Source organism: Copadichromis virginalis, linkage group LG9 (genome assembly GCF_057382275.1).
Source record: "Copadichromis virginalis isolate Kocher_CV1m ecotype Utaka linkage group LG9, C_Virginalis_male_GT1.1, whole genome shotgun sequence".
NCBI lineage: Eukaryota > Metazoa > Chordata > Actinopteri > Cichliformes > Cichlidae > Copadichromis > Copadichromis virginalis.
In genome coordinates, this window is record NC_140626.1 from 23,217,318 (window position 1) to 23,242,981 (window position 25,664).

General features: G+C 40.8%; 1 protein-coding gene across 1 annotated transcript; it reads left to right on the forward strand.

Annotated features, from left to right (window-relative positions):
* The first annotated feature begins 2,321 nt into the window (after positions 1 to 2,321).
* otud1 (OTU deubiquitinase 1) lies at positions 2,322 to 4,449 on the forward strand. The gene has a single exon (XM_085468262.1). The coding sequence runs from the start codon at positions 2,538 to 2,540 to the stop codon at positions 3,897 to 3,899; it is 1,362 nt and encodes a 453-aa protein (XP_085324388.1). The 5' UTR covers positions 2,322 to 2,537; the 3' UTR covers positions 3,900 to 4,449.
* Positions 4,450 to 25,664: the final 21,215 nt, after the last annotated feature.

A 25,664-nucleotide genomic window follows, 5' to 3' on the forward strand; every position in this document is an offset into this window, starting at 1 on the left:
TAGATACGCGTGAAACGTTTCTTATGCGCTATCGATGTCACCCCGATTGAATTGTAAACATTATATAAGGAGAAGCTCCTGTAATTTCTCACAGGAATGAGGAAATGCTTAAAAAATACAGTGTGGACATGGGTGTAGCTGCGGGATATATTGATCAAACCTTGCAGCAGCTGGAGGTTAGCGCACCAGCTCGGCTTACTAAAGACAACAGCAGCACTGCGAAGAAAACGATCAATGCCTTCATTTGTATGCGGTGCACAACCATGCGACAGCTGCTGTAGCATCGTTTCTTTGCATGCATTTGTTCCAGACATGCATTCAAGTGCTCTTTGCGGAAGCTAAATGTCGCCTCCGCGTGCACACAAGCGGAACTGTACGTGAATGCAACGCGGCGTGCAGACACGAGGTCCTCGGGGTCCCTCTGGTGGTGATTTAATTGCACTGCAATTCAGGCGAAAATAAGGAAGGAAAGAAGTTGCTTTAAAATACCTGGAAATTATGTACTACGTAAAATTACTTAGAGTATAATTTGTGTCTGATTTCCTGTTGAATACACTAGCCAAAATGAATGCATAATGTGTAATGATAGTATAATGATTGATGTAAATACTTGAATTATTACCTCCTTACTCTGTTGTATTTGTCGGTTAATGCAATTACATTGTAATTTCAGGTCAAATACATGGAAAGTCAAGGGGAATTTCACCTTTAGTCACAGGCTGTATTAGAAAGTGTTATTATGTTTCAGTATACTATTACAGCATATTAAAACAAAACAAAAATAAACAGTCACCTTTACTGATTATTAATGTTAATGTTGTTTGGTTTTTTTTTTTTGCTGCTATAAATGTACACCCACTCACTGAAGTAATATTTTTTATAATCAAACACAAGCAGCCTGAGTGTGTTTTCCAGCTCAGTCACTGTTAAAAATAGAGACGACTAAGTTTGGCAGGCCAAAGCCAGCTACTGTCAGATACTAGGTATGCTTCCCATCAGTTGTGACATTAAAATAGATCAAATGATATTTATTGATTGGCTGATTTTTGTAATTAATAATAGCAGTAATATTAATAGTCATTTAGTCTGATAGACTAGCTGTGCTGATGACTCATTTTAAACGTTGAGCATTTCATGCTTTCTGTATAATCAACACATTTGGCGAGCTTTTTTGAGTAATTTCTTTTATTAATATCTACACTTACTATGACGGGAATTCAGTGGTGATGTAAGACGACAAATAAAGCTCAGTGTTTGTTTTATACTTTCCAGACCGAGATAACACTGCACTTGTTTAATGAATGTTTTTATGTTTATTTTGTAGGATTAATAACAAGAACCACATAAATCTGTTTAGAGGGGAAACGAATGTAAAACGCTTTGTTTAAAGAATAGACACGATAATTAGCTGAGCGGTAGCTCTGCTGCTTTACTGTTGTGTCACTCGACTCATTTGACTGTGACGCATCAAATCCTTCACATTTGTCCACGAGCATCGCGGCTTCAGTCAGGACGCCCGTGGAGAGCTGTGTGAACTTACAGACAGCCACAACTGTACAGGAAACTGGTGGTTTTTTTCTTTCAAAATAAGATTGTTGTGGTTCAAATATCAGAATCAGAATACTTTAGGGTTCACAAAATGATGAGGTTCAACCATAATCTGGTAAATTGTTCCCATATCCGGGATTTATGGCGGACTGTGTTTTTCCTTTGTTCCAGTTCATTCGCAATAAATCAATAAATAAAAATCCTAGGCCTAATTACACTAAAACTGAGCTTTACGAACATCTGCTTTAATTAACACTTTGCTATTCTAAAGCGAGTAATTGGATGCGCTGTTTTTATTTAGATTACCTTGTCATTTGAAGTGCTCATTTCATTTCAAGTCATCATGTTAGTAAAGAGGAAGAAAGTGTATTTGATGATTATGTGGCTATTTGAATGAAAGCAACACCACAATGGACTTTTTGAAAGTAAATTAAAACCCAGTAAACGTGGTATTCTTAGTGAACTAGTTATGAGACTTCTTAAAACATAAAAATAAAAACGTTCACTATTTTGTAAGGATTTTTTGCACTTTAAAGTTAAAGCATCTTTTCCTGTTTATCAGCATGAAAACATTTTTTAAAAGTTTGACTTTTTTAAAGAAACTTTTGCTCATTGATCTAAGGCAGTAAAGCATGATCGCTCATAACGAAGGCGCACGTGTGCGTAAACCATGAATTTTATTTTGAAATAATTCAACTGAAAAGTGTTTTTTGGCTTTATTTCGTCGGACTTGATTCTGTCGAAGAGGACTGGGTCCTGTTACAGTTTGGAGTCTAAAATTAGGGAGGCACCCCAACTGCAAATGACGCAAGAGGACTAAACTGGACAGTCTAGTCGTCTCTGTGTGTCAATGACAGCGGGACTCAGAGCCATGGAAACCTTCCCTACAACTTTGCTGTTGTTGATGACACGGAGAGTATTTTTAGCTATTGTTGTCATCTTTCCGTAACAGCCAAGCCGCGCCGTTCAGTATAAAGGACTCTTTCAAAATGCAGTTGTACAACAGTGTGCTGACACACTACCCGAGGTCGTCTCGCAAAGTTACAATAACTTTGTCGACCGCTTCTGCGCGTTTGAACGGGGCAAGTTCCTCTGAGGCTGACAGGCCGGGATTTACTCAACCAGACGCAACTTCAGCGACCAACGGTGATCCGGTGAGCGAGTCTGTGTCTTCCGCAAACATGCCTGCCTTGTCGTGTTACGAAGCTTCAACCATGAGGCCAATTTACTTCACCTCGACTGCTGAAATTTTAATCCGGAGACCTGATGGAGTGGAGAGGTCTGTGCCTGTGCATGTTATGAGGGAGTCCAAAGTCAAACCACCTTCCCCAGACTCTCATAGCGGTGAAACTTTACTCTGTAATGACTGCGACCCTGATGTGATAGTGGACTTGATAGATCAATTGAGCAATGGGACAGATGAGCTTTTCCCAGACTGCCCAGAACTGACTGGAAATCAGCTTACCAACAGCAACAACACCAGTGGACCCAGAATAGAAGAATACAAGAGAACGGTGGAAACTTCAGGTGGGGATGATGGAATTTCACTAACTATTACCCCCTTCAGAAGCAAGGCGTGGGCCTCATTGAAAGACAAGGAGCTGGTTCCCCCCAAGGCAGTACAGCCTAAGGGTCTCATAAAAGAAGATTTTAGCTTAATGAGCACGACCAAAGCTGCTCCAGCATCAGAAGAGAGACGGGCTTTTGAGCTCAGTGTTCTGCAGGAGTCCCCTCCACAGAGAGTCCAGGAGAGAGGGGAGATCAACGACAAAGTCGCCCGATACCTGGCTGAAGTGGAAAAGCAAAATAAGTACCTCCAGGAGAGGCACAAATACAGGTATCAAATCATTCCAGATGGCAACTGTCTGTACAGGGCTGTGTCTAAAGCCACATACGGGGACCAGTCGAGACATGCAGAGCTGAGGGAGCGGACGGTGCACCACATCGCTGACCACCTTGACGAGTTCAACCCTATCATTGAAGAGGATGTGGGGGAATTCCTGATCAATGCAGCGCAGGACGGCACTTGGGCCGGTTACCCCGAGCTTCTCGCCATGAGCCAGATGCTGAATGTCAACATCCACCTCACAACAGGGGGCAGCTTGGAGAGTCCCACTGTCTCCACCATGGTGCACTTTCTTGGAGAGGAGGATCCTTCCAAACCAGCTATCTGGCTGAGTTGGCTGAGCAACGGTCACTATGACGTTCTCTTGGACAGGTGTCTGCCCAACCCAGAGTATGAGGACTGGTGCCGAAACTCGCAGATGCAAAAGAAACGGGACGAGGAACTGGCAAAGTCGATGGCAGCCTCATTATCCAAAATGTACATTGAGCAGAATGGGTCCGTGTAAACGAAATACAGCGCATTACAGAGGAATAGAGATGAATGGTTCTGCTTTGTTTCTACGTGCTTTAAATTATTGTTTTTTAAGGATTTTTTAAGGAGCAAAAAGACGTGCAGTGCACATACTTTGGTTCATGTCTATGCCAGCGTTTTGAAATTAACGCTAGTTGTCTCCGAAAGAGTTTGACAGTGTGTGAGTCTGTTCTTGATAGTTTGGGTGATGTTGACATGAGTGAAATTCTCTAATGCTGTTCAGATGTGGCTGAGTGCTTTTGGAGTGTACTATTTTTATTTGCCCTCTCTCAGCTGACCAGTTATTATTATTTTTTTGTCGTGCTTCTCATGCTTTGGCAACTGCCCAATATTTTCAGACAAAGAGAAATCTGGTTTGCATTTTCCATGTGTTTAGCTACTCATTTGCACAAAATTCCTCTAAGAGTAGTTCACAGTGCTTGGTTTGTGTCTGCGAGAATGATTCAACGGTTCATTTTCCATTATTCCAGTACTTTTTCGACATTTGACAAAGAATTTCAAAATAAAGTTAAGACAAAAACACACTAACTTGCAGTGGCTTCATTTTTAATTTACATGCTCGTTGTCCCGCTATTTGTTTATCGCCTACATTTTCATACATTTGTTATTCAGCTTTAGCGATATCCACTGTTTCATCTTAGGTGTAAGGCAGTCCATAACCACCACATCACCACCACAGTTCATGCTGCAGTCATCCTCCACTCACCAGTGTCCTAAAGTGAAAAGTGATGTTGGGAATTTATTACATGATGTAGTGACCCTGCAGCCTCTCATTCAGGTCAGGCTGCCGAACTCGGTGTATTAAGGGACCACGGCTTCAATACACAGAGTACAAGGGAATGTGCTCTGTGTACTGAGCTATGTTAAAGCTTAAATAAAGGGTGCACAGTCACGGTATAGGCCAAAATGTCATTTCTTCTGTAATTGTTTTCTTTTTTAAAAACTGTAGATTCTGCTTGATTTCCTAAAAACTATATAAAAGGAAAGCAAACCACCCAAATACAGCTTGCAAATACTATAAGATAATCTCAACATATGGATGTATTCATATTGTAATAATACTTTCCTTTTTGGCATTTCACATTAATGTCTGCTGTTCTAAATACACTTGCCGGTCACTTCATTAGCTACATCTGTTCAGATGCTCACGGATACAAATATCTATTTATCAACACCTGAGTGCATTTAGGCATCTAGACATGATCAAAAACCTGCTGAAGTTCAAACTGAGCGTCAGAATGGGTAGAAGTGTCTATGAACGTGGCATTGCTGTTGGTGCCAGACTGGCTGGTCTCGGTATTTCAGACTTGCTTATCTAATGGGATGGGATCGCTGGGGTTTACAGAGAATGCTCTGAAAGAGAAAAAAGTCGAGTGAGTTTAAGTCCTCCAGCCAAAATCCCAGAGGTTGGAGGAGAAAGGCCAAGGAAGGAAATACACCAGTCACATCAAGGGGTGTCGAACTCCAGGCCTCGAGGGCCGGTGTCCTGCAGGTTTTAGATCTCACCCTGAATCAACACACCTGAATCAAACGATTAGTTCATTACCAGGCCTCTGGAGAACTTTAAGACATGTTGAGGAGGTAATTTAGCCATTTGAATCAGCTGCGATGGATGAAGGACACATCTAAAACCTGCAGGACACCGGCCCTCGAGGCCTGGAGTTCAACACCTGTCATTACAACCGAGTAAGAAGAGCATCGCTAAATGTGCAAAACCTTGAACCTCGAAGCGGTTGGGCTACAGCAAACAGAAGACCACACTGGGTGTTGCTCCTTTAAGTTAAGAACAGCCAAAAGTTACACGGGCTCACCAAAATGAGACACAGCAGAAAACTGGAAAAACGCTGCAATGAACGAATGCTATGAATCTCATTTTCTTTTGCTTCTGCCGTTTGGTGTAAACAACATTAAAGCATGGATCCATCCTGCCTTCTATCAACACTTCTGGCTGGTTGTGTAAGGGCGAGGGAGATGTCTTCTTTGCACACTTTGGGCTCATAAGTACAAACTGAGTGTCATTTAATTGCTGCAGGCTGCCTGAGTATTGTTCCTGACCATGTCCATCCCTTTATGATCACAGTGTCCTGTTTCGTGAACATGACAAAGACATATAGAGAAACTTATTCAGCTGCTTTTTAAAGCCATATGTGTAATTTATGAAAAACTCATGTACTGATAAATATTGCGCCTTCCTTCCGTTAGGTGGCACTGTATGCTCCCAGATGCTCAGACAAGGTATCAATAAAGGTATTTGTATTCTTTTAAAAACAGATTACAGCGTTGGATTATGGGATACAATACGCAGAGTTAAAGTGACTGCGCAGTGGTCTTCAAAAATGTGAAATGGCATGTTTTGGTATCACGGGATGCGATGACTGGGAGAAATGGTGGTTTATAAAGTTTTACATTTATAATTTCTAAGACCACCCAAGTTAGATTTTGAACATTGATTAAGAGCTTCCTGACTCTGGCAGCTGGAAAATGTTCAAAATGTCCGAAAATATGATATGTGGTATGAAAATCCAACATTATTGTGTTTTTACAGCCCCCGATTTAAACTTTATTATGGATTCTTTACAGTGATGACGTAACGCTGCAGTCACCGTCATTTGTGTGTGTGGGGAAAAGTTTTATGATTTTTAATACGGGGGGAGGGATAGTGCCTCTCCTGTTCCTGCGAGTCTACTACGTTCACAAGGCTTCTTAGAGCAGAGGGGCAGGTGAGAGTTGGACCGAGCTGGCTGCTTCACCGCAGTACTGGCACACAGTCAGCTCAGAGACGCACAGGGGGCAGAGGGAAAGTCATCCACGGACGCCCGTCTCCGGTGTGTAGTGTCGAAGGATTCCCACGCGCAACACGGACGGCGACGCGGTCACCTCGACGCGGTAAAGCCTCCCCACCCCACCAGCCCCCTGCTCGGAAGTTGGCTGTTACTTTTAAAACAGCACAGAGAAGAGCGGTGAAGTCCTGGAGCTCTGACCTGAGAGCCTGTAACAGACATGTCGGGACACCGGGTGCAATTCGCGGACCTTCTTCCGAGTGATCATAAAGGAAGTCCCAAATCTCACAGTAAGAAAACAAATATACACATATATATATCTGTTGACCTTGATTTTAACAGATGCCAAGTCTAAATTATGAAAACTTTGCAGAAAATCTAAAGATGCCGTGTTTAAAGTTTTTACTCACAGTTAAATACTGCTGTTGCTTAACTTTAGTTACCCAAATAGATCCGTTACATTGCTGCTTTCCTAGTATCCTGTATCTGTGCCCTACTGTAGTCAAAACAGTTAAGCTGCCCTCTCTGCGCTGTCTTGCATTGTATTACACTCCTCTTCATGATGCAGTTATCAGCAGAAAACAGTCAATCCTCGATGATTACATGTATTTTTATTTAAATATGAAATGTTACATGCTGCCTTCTTTCTTGCTTTCTTGCTCATTGATATCTATGTTAATGTCATACTGCACATGTTATATATGAGTGACAGTGTGTGGCCTTTGTGTTGACCCCCTGCTTTGCCCCACTCCTCGGTGTGATCCCATTCAGTCTCCACTCAGGACACTTATCTGAAGTGGCAGTTGCCCTTTACGTGCTGCAGCTAACTTTTTCTCCTCAGGCCTCCTCTCATTGAGTGTCATGCTGTGTCTTAAGTAAGGTGACACTCAGGTTTGGGCACATTTATTGACCACTACAACTCACAGTATTAAAAGCACAACGCTATTGGCTGTAGAACAGAGCCGGATTTGGGGACTTGGATTTAGTGCTCTTTATTGCTCTGCTGGTTTAAAGGAGTGCTTCTGATTGCATGTGAGGTGTGACAGAGTCAGCGGTGCTCGCCTCTGCTGCTGTATGCTGCAGTGTATGCACTCCAGCATGAGACACAGCTCATCTCCATGGTGACAGGTTGAGTGACAGAGCACGTGAAAAAGGATGCAATGGAAAATTGCCAGTTTGCTGCAAACCCCTCCAGAAGGGTGGCATCTATAACACACTGTGGTTCCACAACGGCACATGTGCACGGCTTGGGATTTATATCTTCGATGGCAGCTGTACTAACACCATGATGTGTGTGTTTGTGTCACATTCAGTAGTGTGCGTGTGAACAGCAGAAGTGCTGATGTTGTGTGCAGGTTAGGCTCAGCTTGTATGCAGGGCATGCTGGGTTTGATGGTGGAAGGACACAAAAGCAGCTTCAGCAGCAAACTACACATTCTGACTCAGCCCATCCATGTTTTTTGTGGGTTTTTCCCCACGTTGCTTGCTTGGAACCAGGTGATAGTGGGGTCAAGTTTCAGGCTCTTCTCTTTTTATGATGTGCAGACACACAGCATCCACATTCCACAATAACATAAGCAACTTGACGAGTTTATTGCGAGCAATCATCTCTCATTCAAATATTGTATTAGCAGCATCAAATTAAAAAGAAAAAAAAGTACCTGCATAGCAGCAGAACAGCAAGTCATTCATCACTCTGTTCATTTTCACAGCTATAACAGCTAATGATCTTGGCATCATATAGAGAGAACATTACAGCAGATGCAAATATGTCAACTCACATTACTGGTACTGAGGAAGCATTGTTGCTTTTGCCGCTGTGCAATTTGCATGAGTCAAAGAAGGAATCAGCAATATGTTTTTGTCGACATTGTCAAAAATACACTGTTGTTGCTGCGGCGTTTCTGCCCTGGATTTGTCTTTCCGAAAACAGGCAGCATTGTGGCGTCTTTCTTCCTCGGTTATTTTATATTCATAATGTTTGCTTTGCTATCCAAGCAGACTTTTCAGTTTATAAAACTGTATACGATTGCAAGTTATTACTTCACTTTTTAGAATTATTGAGAATCTGTGCATGATAGCATCCGTTTTATCATACCTATTATCCACAGAGATAAATGGCCTGTATTTATATAGCGCTTTACTAGTCCCTAAGGACCCCAAAGCGCTTTACATATCCAGTCATCCACCCATTCACACACACATTCACACACTGGTGATGGCAAGCTACATTGTAGCCACAGCCACCCTGGGGCGCACTGACAGAGGCGAGGCTGCCGGACACTGGCGCCACCGGGCCCTCTGACCACCACCAGTAGGCAACGGGTGAAGTGTCTTGCCCAAGGACACAACGACCGAGACTGTCCAAGCCGGGGCTCGAACCGGCAACCTTCCGATTACAAGGCGAACTCCCAACTCTTGAGCCACGATCGCCCACAGAGCTATGTGCAGACAATGTAAAGTATTTAATTTATTTGAAAACGCTAAACACATCCACCCCAGTGGTCAATTTTGGGGGAGATTCAGGTTATTGAGCTGTGCTAGTGTGTATCAACAGCAGCAGACATGTTTTCAGATGGATGTGGTCTTGAAGACAAGGTCAAGCTCTTAGTTAGTCCATAGGCTAATGTTACTAATGAACACATGGCCCACTAATTTTGTAGTTCTGTGCCACTGCCAGTGCCATCTTTTTGGTACTATCTTTAGCCATTATTATTACTGATGATGATGTTTGAAATTTAAATACACGGAACATTTTTCTCTATATTATCCACCGAAAAATGACATTGCATTGTTGAAAAGAAGTAAAACCTTAAATCTATTTCTAGACACTTAATAGAATCTCTACGAATTTCAATGATCAAAAAGTCTTTTAGATTTTACATTGAAATATTACTACGATTTATCTTTTGTCTTTCAGAAATTTCACAATGTATATGATCAATACATGCTTTTGATTCAAAGACTTATCTGTGTGTTGAGAAGGATTAACTGTGACTAAGATGGTGATATGTCTTTCAGTGAGCTATTATACCCTGGACAGCTGCACTCGGGACCATGATGTGCATCATCTCATGTTTCCAACAATATTTGCAGATTATGTCAACAGTCTTGGGTGGTGAAAAGAAGATATCTTGTACGGAGTTCCCATCAAAGTTCTTATACAAAGAGAACTGTTTCACTATTCATCTCAGTCTTTAACTACGTCTTAGGTGGTCTATACCAACATGTTATGTTAACCAGTGCTGTTATCCTGTAAGGCTTCCATGGCATAACAAACTATGACCTCCATATTCCTCTTCATGCCCATTACTGATCATCACTGATCTCACTTTGACAAAGCTTATAGTTAGGCCTGTTCTCCTGTTTCCGTTTGCTATCTTCTTTTTCCCATCACCACCAACTGGTTGGGGCAAATAGCTGCCCCTCCTTGAACCTGGTTTTGCTGGAGTTTTCTTCCTGCTGAAAGGGAGTTTTTCTGTCCCACTGTTGCCAAGTGCTTGCTCGTAATAGATCGCCTGCTCATTGGGTTTTTTACTCTAATATATTAGCATCTTTAATCCACAATGCAAAGGGCCTTGGGGTGACTTTATTATGAATTGGTACTTGTTATGTGCAGCAGTGAATGCAGTGTCACGTTTGCTGTAGTGTGAATGTGTAAAAAGCTGCTTTAAATTAAAAGAGCAGGAAGACAGCTCAAGATGTATAACCAGTGCGTCACATTTGCATGTTCAAATGCAATACCGTATCTGATCTTGATTTAATTACTTTACTAAGTTCTGAGCAGATGGCAAAATTTGCTTCATATAATGTGAAAAGTTGTTGTTCTCACATAGGAGAAACACAATTTAATAACAACAACACTGTAAAAGAAGAGGGTCAAAGCAAATGAACCAAGAAATATTCAGTCATAATTAAAAGGGACCATGCCGTGTTGTTTAATCCATTAGCCCATTAACTTTTTGTCAGGATGTCCATGGCGGCATGTTATCATACTTTTGGTCTCTGTGTGATTGCCTTGGGAAATTGGCAAATGATGTGTTGGTGCAATAATCCCAAAATATGCTTCTTTACCAGCTCAGGAATGCAGGCAGTGTCTGTGCCAGTGTCAGGCTTTTGAAACCAGTGGGAGATGCACTCTCTGCAGCTTAAAACACGCTGTGGAAACAAATCAAATGAATGTAAAGGTGAGGATGATGCATAGCTTTAATTTCCTCACACAGACTTTCTATCGATAGTTCACTTACTACTATATTAACATAATCTTTGAGTGAATGGCTGTCTAGTAAGGTGTGAAATGCCATATGTAGCGGGCTGATCAAATTTGATAGTCACTTGAACGGACTCTTCTGGAAATGACCAAGCTCCTGAGATGCTTAACAGCTGTTTTCACAGCAGATTGAAAGCATGTCCCTTAGGGGCTCTTAAGTTTCTTAAGAGAGTAAAACAAAGATTTAAGGGTATGCGGTGGCTTTATCTGCCAGACAACAATATATTGGTGCTTTTCCGCCTTTAACTGGGGATGCTGCATTCTGACAAAAGGCAGTAATCTTGAGTTTTTACCCACTGTGTTTATTTTTCCACTGAAAATACTGATACCTCTTTGTATCTAAGCTTATGAGCTCCATCAGTGTTAGACATTGTGACAGTTATTACTACCACAAAATTACTGAAATTTTATATTTTTAAAGCAAGTTTAATTCATTGATATGAATATGTAATGGTAAATGGCCTGTATTTGTATAGCGCTTTTCTAGTCCCTAAGGACCCCAAAGCGCTTCACACTACATTCAGTCATTCACCCATTCACACACACATTCACACACTGGCGATGGCAAGCTACATTATAGCCACAGCTGCCCTGGGGCGCACTGACAGAGGCGAGGCTGCCGGACACTGGCGCCACCGGGCCCTCTGACCACCACCAGTAGGCAAACACGGGGTTAGTATCTTGCCCAAGGATATTTGGCATGCAGCCAGGAGGCAGCCTGGGATCGAACCACCGACCTTCTGATTAGTGGCTGACCTGCTCTGCCACCTAAGCTACAGCCACCCCTGTATGTAGTGCAGTCATGTTCAGTTAAGGTTTAATTCTGAACTCTGTTATCTCATCTGTGGACTTAAATACGAGGACACAGGAGTGTGGCGTTATCTGTGACCTTGCAGTGCTTTTGCTGGGAGCATCTCTTATCCAAATAATTACAAACTTGACACTAGGATTAGATCTTGAGCAACACATGTGCCAAGTTTTGAATAGGATTGACTGGTGATCAAGATTGGCAAAGAGCAGACAGACTAACATATACAACAGGTACAGCAGGTTGTCCACTGCTGTTATAGATTTGGTGGTTTGATCTCTGACCTCACCATGAGCTCAAGTGTCCTTTGACAAGATGCTGATCAAGTCCCTCCCAATACCAGGCAAGGTCCTCATGTGACAGCTCTGCAAGCATTGTGTGTTTGTGTGTGTGAAAATGAGTGAATGAGAAACACATTTTAAGCACTTAAAGTTAAAGGACACGAGTACAGACCATTTACATGCAGAGATTCCTTTATTTAACAGTGAGATTACATGTAATGTACGTGGAGTGCTCAGTAAATCTTTTCAAATATACTTGTGTGTATTTGATCTTACATTTCATCCATTTTCTGCTGACATTTTCACATTGCTCACTTTGTTCAACTTCAATGTTTTTAAGGAAAACTCAAAGCACTCTCTACATCAGGGGTGTCAAACTCAAATACACAGTGGGCCAAAATTCAAAACTGGAACAAAGTCGCGGGCTAACGTTAATATTTATTGAAAAAAAAAAAATCTTCCTCCAGATATAAGAATGAATCTTTTCTTATGGACTCAAATAAGTTTTGCTGGAAAACTGAATATGGAACAAGCAAAGCTTAATACTAAACAATATATATATTAGCTGTATAATACCAGTAGGCCAGCTCTAATAGTAATTTGGTATGGCTTCGCGGGCCAAATGTAATTAGGCTGCGGGCCAAATTTGGCCCGCGGGCCAGAGTTTGACACCTATGCGCTACATGTAAATATTGAAAAGGGGGAAAAAACAGACGCGTTGCATTCTGCTTCCTGACTTGTGATTTTTTTTTGTTCCATCATCAAGTATTTGTGAGAAGGGCGAGTTAACATAAAGGTCATTTTTGAGAAATGAAGTCAAAGGCAAATATTGTTTGCCGAAAAAAAGGAAATACCACAAGAGGAGTGCGACTTATTGTACAGTAGATTGTGGCTAGAATTACTTTTGGTTGAGTCATCACTGCTGTCTCACAGAATGGCTTTGCATCATTAAACAGTGCGTGCCTAATGAATTATCCATCCTCTTCTGGCTTCTCTGTCTATCCAGCAGCAGGACGCTGATTTGCTGCAAAGAGGAACCAGATGTTTTCTCTCTTTCTTTTTTTTTTAAATTCTGTGTTTTGTTTTGTTTTTGTTTTTTTTAATGGTTCCTTCTCATGAGTTCCTTCCTAAAGAGGATGTAATGAAGTATCTACATTTTTCTCTCAGAAGCAGTAGAACTTTGGAAGTGCACGCAAAATTTGACAACGTCAGACGAGACGAATGGCAGGATAATGAAGTATACCTGTGTTCCACGGCAACAGCTGCACACAGGCCGCTAAGCACGATGCAGTTAAAGCTCCTCATTGGCTGCTGCAGCTTAGAGCTCGCAGACTTCTCAACATTGTTGTTCCCGTCACTGAGTTTTCGTCGCTTGTGGAACGAGTTGAGGAGTAAACAAACACGTCTATCATGTTTATAGTCATCTTAAGTCTGGGAGGATATAAGGCTTGATAGCACACAGGCAGGAAAGTACACTGTTAAAATGATGACTCCCGAACGCGCCATAGCTCCCTGCACAGCTGTCATTCATCCACCCCGAGCAGTGGTTTTTGAAATATCTGTACTTCTTTATTGCTGATTAGAGACAATCTGGTTGCCTTTCTGTGCAGTTGGAACACAGGGTGTAATAACATTCTTTGCATGTTCTCCCCCAAGCAGTAATGATGCATGATATCAGGCCTTATGACATTTTTTTTAGCGAAGGGAACAAAAAATTGACTCAGACACAGATGAGTGAGAAGTCAAATAGCCTCTCCTTTGATGTTGCAGCGAGGTCATGTTCAAAGGAAAATATCAAATAGGTAAGTTGGGGAGAAAATGAGGCAGTGTTTATGTGAGTGAGGCTGTGTGGTGATGCTTAATATTAAGTGTGTGTCTTTGTGTATATGAGTGTGCAGGGTTACCTGATAATTAGGCTTTTTTTGTGGGGGCTTATCATCAAACTCCACGCTGATGATATGAAGTCACCAACTGGGATTTTAATGACTTTCCAAATCAATCAAAAGTTCTGGGTCACTGCCACAGAGGTCAGCCTAGACACACACGCACTACACGCACACTACAAATAAAATGCGACAGCAAACGCGCTCTAGTGTGAACGCTCAAAGCGGCCCACATGCGCAAAAAGAAGATGTCATACACAACGCGCTCTGTTTAGACCCAGACCAAACAGTATTGTTTGACTGATGGCCCTTAATATAAAGACTTTGGACTTTACGTTTCCCAATTTTTGCTTGAAGTTAGTTATTTACATAATAATGTAAATAACCTAATAATTATCCTTATTGCTGTTTTAGAGGAGCGGTGCTTCAAAGGATAGTTGCAGATTTCTGTCAGAATCTGCAGATTATACAGTACAAATAACATGTTCACGTTGTCTTCCCAACAGTTTGACTAACATCTACACTGGATGGCCAGGAAGCATTCACGATGTCTTCTCCGGCGCTGATAATTGGCGTCTTTTTTGTGTCAGTGACATAAAAGATGGATTTAATGCGACGTGACCATTCAAACAGCAGTCGCTTTCTGAAACATCGGATATGTATTGGATTCAGTACCACATTCGAAAGTGACCCAGATCGGATTTGAAAATATCGGATTTGTGCCTTTCACACTGTCATACCATGATCGGATATGGGTCGCATAGGGTCAAAAAAATCAGATTTGATGCGCTTTCGCCTGCAGTGTGAACGTAGCCTAAGTGTGACCTGCCTATCCGGATTTTTATCGCTTATCTTTCTAAGAAATAGAATAGAATAGAAAAGCCCTTTATTGTCATCGTACATATACAATGAAATTGTGGGTGCTCCACACCAACTGTGCCAGAATAAAATAGAAATAGTAGACAGCAGGAATAAATAGCAAACAGGAGAAATATATGCAATCAAGAGACACATTAGAAAACAAAGTTGTGCAAAGAAAAAACTGAATAAAGTCTGTGTGTGAGTGGCTGAGTGATGGGGGTTACTCAGACCGTGGCTCGGATTATTGGGGATGTGGGGGGATAGTGTTTATTGACAGTCCGAATGGCCCAGGGGAAGAAGCTGTTTGTGAGTAAGTACTGTAACTGACGTGCGAACAAAACCCGACTTCTCTTCAGTTTTTTTTTTTCATAATAAAATAAATTGTTACATTTTTTTCCCCCCAGACTGCAGTAAATTACAGGATCTGCTGTCAGTTAAAATTATGAAAATAAAGTAATGTTCTACTATAAGGAGGCACAAATAACTGAAAAAGCAGTTTCTTTACACCCACGTTGAAATATGACATGACATATTTTACCTTACCAAACAACAGCAAGTGCATCAGATTTATACAATAAAACAAATGTCAAGTACTTACATAATTTTCCATATTCATAACTTCACCCGACAGCAAGACATTGACCAGTTTTCTCTTTTTCACTCATCTCTTTAATTTTCCTCATAATTACTCTGATTCTTTGCTCATACCGAGGCTGCTGGCTTGTGGCTGGATCTGAGCTCTGGATAGCTTTGGCTTTCGTCACTTTGCCTTTGTTGCCTTCTTTAAAATGTCCATGTTCAGCTGGGTGAAGGTCATTTCAGCGTCTGATTAGGTTTGTTTTTAAGAACGTTTCCCCTGTGGTTTATTTTGGTGAGCTTTGTGTCTTCCTCACTCACAATGAAGACACACTAGCGTCCAATCACCAGTCGGGGCCAAGACCGCTAAAAAATCTCTCGATTTGTGTCCCTGGCCAGTCAGTCTGTGCTTGAACAAATTCTTTAAGTTTTTGTTGCCTTGGTTTTGGTTCAAGTTCAATTGAGTCTTCTTCTTCATGTTTTTTCCAGACACTAATATTTTGTGGTAAGTATGCGTTGCGTTGACACACAATCTGTGCAAACTAGGATGCAAAAGACACATTTCATCAGGACCTATAAGGTAAACACATTTTCTCACTTACACAGTCTCTCTGACAAGCCCCTCCTGGTTATATGTAATTTATGCTCACTTCGATAAAAACAAGCCATCTGACACCACTCATTTGAAATTCCAAACATTTTGCTTCAGTATCTAATTTGATAACTGAGCTTGTGGATGGGAAAATAATCCACTCCCAGTCAATAACCACAAGCCACTCCTGTCAGTGTGATAAATGGGAGGTTTAGCACGAGGCTACAAGTGGGGGTTTGTAAGTGGATGGGACGCCGCTGATTGGGTGCGGTCGTAGCAAAGGGCTGTGGGAGGAAAACATCCATCCAGAAAGTGCTGAGAAGTTTGGTGATGACCCTATAGCACATTATAGGAGTTTCCAGCTGGTTGCTGGAAGACTGAAGGGAGAATAGGGAGTGACAGACTAAGCAGTGCCCTGTTGCTTTATCAAAAAACATTATCAGTAATACTATTTCTCATGAGAGAAGGCAAATAATTATAGGCATTCTATGCGCAGTAAATTCTTTGCCTTCTTTTCACTTGCTGTGAATTTTCAGGTCAAGTTGGGCTAATCCACTTTGCTCCCTGGATAGTCTATGAAATACCAGCATGCCAATAAGTGTGATGCTGGCATCAGCAAATGGCTGCTGATCCTTTGATTCATACTTTAATCTGAAGACAAAAGATTATTTTTTTTAAATTAGAGCCCTTTCTATTATATTAAACCACCTACTGCATCTATTTGAAAGATGAATAGGGCTCTTACAGAAACGCAATTCTCTCTCATTTCTTTTGTATAAATGCTCCCAATTAGAAAGGGAAAACAAATTTGAAATCACTCTGCGGAGTTCATTCTTTGTTATGATTGATGACTGATGATGATTTTGCCTCAGCCCCGGCACCTTTCGCCTTAGCTTATCAGAGCGCGTACAGCTGCTTTAGTGGCCGGAAAACTGTGATATTTAACGAGACTCTCTGTTATGCACTGTATGTGACGCTGAATGCCATGATGATGCGGACTTGGCTGTCAGGAGCCACTGCAAAGGCCAGCAGTTGTGTAAGAGATTTAATGGCTGTGGCTGGGAGCCTAAAGAGAGGGCAGCAATCATCAGACCTTTTGGCAAGGTTAGCTCGGTCCTTTATTCTCTGCTTCTCTCTTTCAATCGCTCTGTTAGTCATCCTAAAGTAATACTCTGGTGCTTCCAAACTCTAGTCCTTATGTTGCCAGTAACTTTTTAACAGAAATCACAAATGTAAGCTTGATGATATCTTTGATGCACCAGTGTAAGGAAGGATGAATTAAAGCTTTCATTTTACCTGTTTTCTTCTGTTAGATCTGCCACTTAATGAAAATGTTAAGTACTGGAAATGGTCTTTTATATATATATATCTTGTTTTTAATACTTGGATAAAAATGCTTTACAGCCAGTGACTGTTGGAAGTGTAGAGTCCATGGATATCAGGAAATGTTGAGCTTCCAGGTGCTGCTTGTTTGATTTTGTATTTGATAAATAAAATTCATGCTCTGTTGGGTTGAGACTGATTTGGACATTGAAGAATGTCTAATTTCTTTGCCTTGAGAAATGCTTATGCATCTCCTTTGACATTGCAGTGTGCCATTACATACACAATTCATCCTGCTACATCCCACTCATCAATCACATTATCAATAAACACTAGCGGCCCTGATCCGATGGGAGCCATACATGCCAATGACGTAATCCAAAGAACTCCTGTCCAAATAACTTTTTTAAGGCCTGCGTAGGTTCTGTTACATGATTTCTAACAAAGTCTACTTTGGCCTTTGGTTCTTGAGTGCAGCCGGTGCTTTTTGCATTCACAAAGGCGTCTCTTGACTGTAGACCTTGACCATGATACGTCTAACTCCTTGAGAGTATTCTTGAATTGTTTAGAAGTTTTGAAGTTGTTTTTCTTAATCATGGAAATAATTCTGTCATCCTGCACGTTAGTCAACTCATGTGGTCTTTCCGGCCTTTTGGTGTTGCTGAGCTGTTGTTGTTGTTGCTGTTGCAGTGCATTCCTTATTTAAAGAATATACCGGATTACTGATTTTGCCATGTCTAAAGGTTTTGCTAGCTTGTTTATTTTGGTTTTCCCATGTAATGGCAATTATGATTTCCGATGAACAGCTATCAAATGCATATCCAGCACTCTGGAACCTACTCCAGAGCTTTTATCTGCTTAATTTCTCATAAAACGATAAGGGAACAGGCCTCAACTGACGTTGAAACTGGTTGTCAGTCAGTGAGCCTGTAAAAATGGGGAACTATGAATAATAATGGTTGTAATTCCTAAATATTTAATGCAATACTTTTGTGAAAACCTTTGAATTAAAGCTAAAAGTTTGCACTTCTTGATTTTTTTTTTTTTTTTTGATGAAATGAGAAAATCCACCGTGGTGTAAAAAAGGCAAAACTACAGAAATTATGTAACTGTCCAGATTTTTATGGAATTAATTATGTCTGAAACAAGGTATTGTAATTCCTCTCACTTTAAAGTTGACTACAGTGACTTTAAGCTAACCTTTCCTGGCTTCCTGACTTTTCTTCACAGAGCTCTTTTGAATACCACTTGACGGAGATGACCATATTTAAGACATCCCCCCACTTGACATTAAGCTGAACCATAAATCACAGACGTTTGCATGTGTGTGTGTGTGTGTGTGCTGTAATTTATTCAATTAATTTATAAGTATTTCAGACTTAGTTTTTTTTGGATTCATGCCTCACCCGAGCCAAATAAAACAGACATTGTTACTGTTTTTTGTCCCCAGTATCAACAACAGACGCTGCTGGTTGAGTCATTTTGGTATGATGCAATTAGAGTAAGCCCAGCTGCACATTTTGGATGACCAAGATCAAATGTGTATACTCATTAACTGTTGTATACTGTAACTGCGACGTGCACTATTATGGTTAAGAGTCCATTTCTCTAACAATTGACACTTTCAGCCAGTCCATGATGAATAAATGCCTTAATGCCTCCAGAATCTAATTTTACTGGTTGTTTTTTCTTTCTTGTGCGTCTTTTTTATACCTTTGTGTTTTTTCTACTGCCCACACATTTTTTTTTTTACAGTGAAATTACTGTTAGAGCAAATGTAACTGTAAAAAATAAATTACTTCAGTTAAATAAACTGATGCCTTGTCTTTGCCTTGAAGATGGTATAATCAGCATTTTCATTATGATAGATAAGTTGTTTCCCATCTTTTTTTAAAAATGAAAACACAGCATACTGTGATTAGCATTCAAATAAAAAGAAAAGTCACCAAGCGTTACCTCAGATGTTCACATCATTACTACCACTGCTATAGTTATCATCTGTATGGGGGTAGCTATAAGAAGTAGCACTTGAAGAAGTGACCTTGACACAGCTTCAAAGCGAGAGTATAAATGTTACTGGAAAGTAAAGCTGATTAGTGACTCATGTGCATGTGACTAAACCATTGTTGACTGAGCCAAGAATGTACTCCCAGCTGCTAGTTAACATTATTAACCCACAGCTGCTAGTTATCATGGCCGCCTACTTTTTCTGCCATCAAAAAGCTTTTTCACAGTGGGGAGTGACTGAGGTGAGGAAGAGTTAGCTCAAACTTTCCACTGACCTTCATAACCTCAAAGTCTCTCTGGCCCAGATTTACCCGAGTCCCTGCGCCTTCCTCAGAACTTGACACTGAATGGCGCTCAGGACTTTTAATATCATGGCGTTTGTGGGTGCTCCTGACTGATAGAGGTTTGGGGTTAGTCTTTGATGTTCTTTGTGCTTCTTAATGAGGATCAGACTCAGGGTTTTTTTTTGGCCAAAGTCCTCCCTCCTCCCTTTTCCACTTGGAGCAGTGGGGCAGCAGAGATTGAAGAACTAGTTCCACCTCAAGAGAGGAGCATTTCTTCCCCCTCCTTTCCCCCTCTATACATTTTATCCTTCCTCTCTCTCCCACTCTTTCTTTAATCAGCCTCTCTGGCACCCAGAGCGTCTCTGCGTCTCTGAGTGAGTTCATCATTTCATTAAGGAGGCCTTGGCCCAGATGAATCAGGGCTCTGAAGTTCTTTCATCAGCACGTTGGGGAAGCGGGAGAAACGGTTAGGGAGACCAAGTGCGACAAAGCGCAGGAAACACACCAAAGGGGGGTCCAGCTCAGTCTGGACTGGGCCCGAAGGCTGAAACGTGTGTGTACACAAGCCTGTGACAAGGCAAAGGGTCAGGGCAGATGTCAGATGAGGGTTGGGCCCTGACTAACCTCTGATCTAAGTTCTAAGGACAAAGGCCAACCAAAAACACGTGTGGGCTGGTGCTCTAGTTATGTTCCCTTTCCTCATGAAAAGACACGTTTGATGAATTAACTTTAGAAAATAAAGACCCACTGAAGTGTAGAGCTTAAGTACAGCACAGTCTTGAAGCTTGTGAGTGAGTCTTGTCGGTCAGTGGTTGCAAAACATTTCACTTCTAAATGACACTGACAGAAACCCTGTGTTTTTTTCCCCCCCAAAGCTTCTCAAGACTGAGCAGATAAATATGTTGTTGCGTGAGAATAGATTTGTCCTTCAGTACATTTTGACTTAATGCACTGTTTCCCTTTAGCTTGGGCTGCCAACATTTGCTGCTAGCTATTTTGTATGCAATTTATTACAATTAGCCTGAAGCAAATGCTATTTCTAGCCCAGGAACTGGACTGTTAATTCAGATTATTGCCATAGAGGAAAACCATAAAGCTTGGGGGCCATTATTCCTGCAGAATTTCAGGCATGACATATTGAAGAGGAGCAGAGCTACTGAATATGTTTCTTTATGTCTTGAGAGAAAACCCTTAAAACTCAGCCTCATATCTTGCATGAGTGGCCCCTGCACCCCTGTTACTTGTCCATTCAGTCATGCAACTTTACCTCCATCCCATCACTCATAGCGCCATTAACTGCGATTTAATTTAACACCACCCACCTATCTCACACCTCATATTTAGACCCCAATGTGCCACCCTTCGTGTCTTCATTCCTTTTGTGTCCCTCCTCATCAGATGCTTATCTCTGTCCCGCGTTTATCCAGGCGGAGCCCATGCTGTTGGTTCAGCAGATCTCTGCTGCTGACTGAAGCCTTGTGTGTTTGTGTGGCAGTGCACGTGTGTGTATGTAGGTCTGCCCACTCGCATCTATGCGTACCGCTGGAGGACTTCCTGTGGTGTTGTGACATGGATGCTGGTGTTTGCTGTCACTGCAGTTCATGTGTCGCTTTGCCCCCACTGTTGCTCCCTTACTGCAGAGACTTTGGGAACTGCACACACGCGCACACACACACAGACACATACATTTAGGAAAAAACATACTTATTATGTAGGTTTTTTGTCTTAGATTTCTGGCTCTCGAAAACTCTTAATGTTTATGTGTAATATAAATGTGTAACTGATACTAGCTTGTTCTGCACGTGGCTATTAGGTCAGTTGATACCTTTTTGATGCTACTGTTAATACTCCCTGTAGCCAGAACAGTGAGGATGGCTACTTTTGAAAGCTTATCAACCCAAGCTTAGCATATTTGAGGGTGTTTGGGTGTTGTGCATCTAAGGTCAAAAGCAGTTCTGCACAGTTCCTGCTAAGTTCAAACTTAGGCTAACTATATATAGGAGACATTGTTCATTGCTATGCTAACAATTGGGTACAGAGTATCCTGTACCTAAAACAACTAGACTCCACTGTAATGAAGGGTCGTAAATCTTATACAAAAAAATTCAGTGGCTACCCTATGAAATACTTTTTTTCCTTTCTTGTTTTTCCCGATTCAACAATCAAGAATGGGTTTGATTGATATCCTAACTGACAAAGATGGATCTACTGCTCATTTAGTGCTCAAAACTGGAGGTAACTTTGTCCTGAGTTCAGAACAACAACAATTGTTACCATGAGCATGCCAGTTCAGTGGCTGTCATGATAAATCAAGAAAATATGCTGCACTTCTTCTTGTAAAAAAAAACAAAACCTTATTTGTCAGCCTTTCCTCTGGCTTCTGGTTTTTATGGCCAACTACATTTTGAAATACATGCACTGCATTTATCTGCATTTTCATTAAATATAGAAAAGCAAATCCACACTCTGAACATTCTCCTTTGTCAGCCACGACTGGAAAGCACAGCACTAACAAACATCACTGGATGACACAGAAAACTTTCAGAATCAGAATCAAAATACTTTATTGATCCCTGGGGGAAATTATTTTTTGTTACAGTGCTCCATTTTAAACCAACATTAAGACAAGACAGACAATACGCTAACTAAGAATAGTACAATATATACATATATATACATACATACATACATAAGTCACTTATAAATAAATAAATAGTTGGAAAAGAAACATGTGTAGACATTGTCACTAGACATTTGAAAACATCAGATATGTTTGAATGAATTAAGGTTACATAAACACTGATAGCAGCACCACTATAAAATTAGTTCTTGTCGCCCATCCCTTTGAGTGACACATTGTTGTGGTACAAAAAAACATATTTGAAATAACTTATCAACATGATCAGCATAGTTTCTGCCCTAAAATACACCCAAAGAACACCCTCAGTTATTCCCCACGTGGCTACTTCTTGTAACCCCCTATTCCAAACCATTTTTAGCTCTTTAGACTACGTGTTGCTGTTGTCTCTAGTTTTAATTTGGCATACCTCAGCCTTTGTCATAGCTTTGTTACTTTATTGGTTATGTGATGCTCAAAATTATTATTAGCTATTTTTTTACAGTGCTTTGTACCACGCTTACAGTATCTGCTGTCTGTTGAAAATGTGCAATGAGGATGGATGACTCATGACTGTAGACCAAATCTACCTACGGGTACAAATAAAGTAACCTGAACCTAGTTCAACTCGAGAGCCAGATTTATCTCTGGGTTGCCGTGTCTTTGCTGGATATGACTTTCAGATACTGTTCATCACTTTTTTTAGGCCTTTTGCTTCCTTTGTTTTTCATTTACTTCAACTTTATTTTCAAGGACACACTGCACAGAATGCTGAGACACTCCACATTGCTAATTCTCTTTGGGAATCACTTTGTTAGTGAAAAAAAAATATATTTTCTGTTTCATGAACTGTGCTATTTTTATGATTTTGCATAGATTGAATTGAAAAAATGGGAACTAATCATGTATTTTTATGACAGGCTAAAAGACAGTTTAAAATTGGTTCTTTGCTAAGTTGTCTGTTATGTGTGAACACAACAGTGGCACACGCTTTGAGTGAGGCGCCTTTTTATGCTTGAATTATTCATAGGTACGTGTAAGGTGGGCTGACAAACAACCAAACATACATCGGAAAATGCTCAGGTACAAGGTTGGGACTTACAACGAGTGAAAAAACAACCAGTGCCCAAAGAAAACCTTTAAAAGACCTTCAGAAAGCCTGAAGAACTATTGCTTATAACCACACATAAAAAAAAGAAGGTTGGCTCGAGATTTTTTCTCAGTTCTGTAAGTCACATCTCATGCAAGCACTTTGCAGGATAAACGGTTTTATGCACTGGAGGAGGCCCAAGATGCTCAATGAGGAATGGAAGAAATTTAATGCCACTGAAGCTCTGTAGAGCTCCTTGCATGGCTGGCTAGCTTAATCTGTCTTCCCTTTTCCCATGTACGTATAAAGATTTTGAGATTAAAGCAAGCTTTGAAATTAATTACAGATTTTAATAGACACTGTTAAGTGGTGACAAATAATTTATTACTGATGAGGTCACGTTGTAAACAATCCTATAATGTTTTATGCATGCCTCTGTGCCTCACTCTCTTTACCACTGTAAAACTCCCATAGTGTGTTCCACATAGTCTGATTTACAACTTGTGATATAATTTAAATGACTGATATATTTGTGATGTGGTGCGGAGTGGTTTTTACCAGTGAAAGTGTGCAAAATTATGGGCTGGTAATCGCTCATTTGAAAGCTGTCAGCTCAGTTTTGAGACTGAAGCCATGAAAACCTCTAATGAAAATCTACTTTCTTGGCAAGCATGTTTACACACAGACATGCACACATGCAGGATATAGACACAGACACACACACACAGATTATTTCCAATCCCCCTGAGAGCGCTTAGACAAATGGCATTTTCACATGTTAAAGGTCACAAATGAAATAGCTGTTGTGAGCATAAATTTGGACACACTGCAGCTGCGACAGTAGAGAGGAAGTCATCGATATAAAACACTGGTTACTTCAGGTTGAAAAACCTCCTGAATAATTGCTGCAGGATTTATCGTTGGCCACATTAAGGCTCATATTGTTCTGCCAGCAGATTCTTGAGCAGCATATGTCAGCTAGGATGAAGCATTTCTTACCTTTAAATCATAATATCCTCACCATCGTCTGGAAAATATATATTTTTTGTTCTTTGCACCATAGAATTATATCCATGTGAGCTCACTGGTGAATAAAATAGGAGAAAACAAATAAAATGTATCAATAAAGACACATAAAGTGGAACCACCTATTGGCTGACCTTTGAACCAAGAACACGACACACATCATGTAAGTTTATATTTCCATAAAGTTAAAGCTTGAATTCTGTGCGCTATTTTGTTACTCATGAGTGAATTTATGGTCTATATTTGAACGTGTGCTTGATCCCTCTTTCTTTAAGAGCCAAAAGCAGAAAGAAACCAAGGTTGCAGCTGTCCCAGCACGCCATCGTTCGTCCTCCATAATATATCATTCCCTAAAAGGCTCCTTTAGCTCCTTCTAGCTGTTTACATGCTCCTAAAAACAAGATCTAACAGGCCCTTACGGCTTGGTTTCGTGTGCTCCTACTTGGGTGTTTTCATGTGTGCATGTTTTTATATTCACATCTAATTAAGCTGCGCTAATGACGAGCAGCTTGGAGATAAAATTACAGGTTTTTCAGATATCTCATCTTGGAGTTATTTGCTTTTGAATATCTTATATTTTCCCAGCTTGTAAGAGAAGAAGAGCCGATGGAAGTGTTTTTCCTGGGTATCCTTTGCTTTGGAGCATTTGCCTTTGACTGCTCAATCTAAAAGAGCTCAGAGCTGATGTTTGAAACCTCATCTGCCTAATTCCTTCACAGAGGTACTATTGTTTTCACAACATAATACATTTTTTGTGGTTTCCTATCACATCTGTCTGGTAGTTTTCCACCTTGACCAGAGACAGAAAGCACTGTACCACAGGAATCTATGCCATAAGAATCTGGTACTTTTTGCTGGATTGTATGCATGCAAGTCCATACTTTTTCACTCCCATGAGCTTTATGATATCATTTGTTATGAATGTGCTCTGTCTTTGTTGTAAGACAGATGCTGCTCTTTCAGGATTTGGCAACAACACCTCTCTGTCTCTTTTCTTTTTATTGCTTTCTCCTCTTTCTGTCTAGGTCTGCAGCCAGTGATTGAACTAAAAATCAATAAGCCATAAAGAGAGCAGAGAAGCCTCTTATTTACATCAGTCTAAATGGAGAGGTAGTTTGTCTGTCCTCATATCCTCTTTATAGACTTCAGGCAGAAGCATTCAGTTTTCCTCCAATAACATACTCGACAGGCTGTCCAGATAAGAAGCTAAGCTCTGATAAAATGCTGAGGCGTAAAGGATAGGACGAGGCTGTGAGTTTAACGCTTAGCCGCTGCCTCTGGGGTAAAAGGGGGAAAATATATGTTTGGACATTTCCAAACTGTGTGTAAGGAGGCTGTTAG

Coding starts and splice junctions, on each gene's coding strand:
- otud1 (XM_085468262.1), top strand. CDS start 2,538: ATGCAGTTGTACAACAGTGTGCTGACACACTACCCGAGGTCGTCTCGC.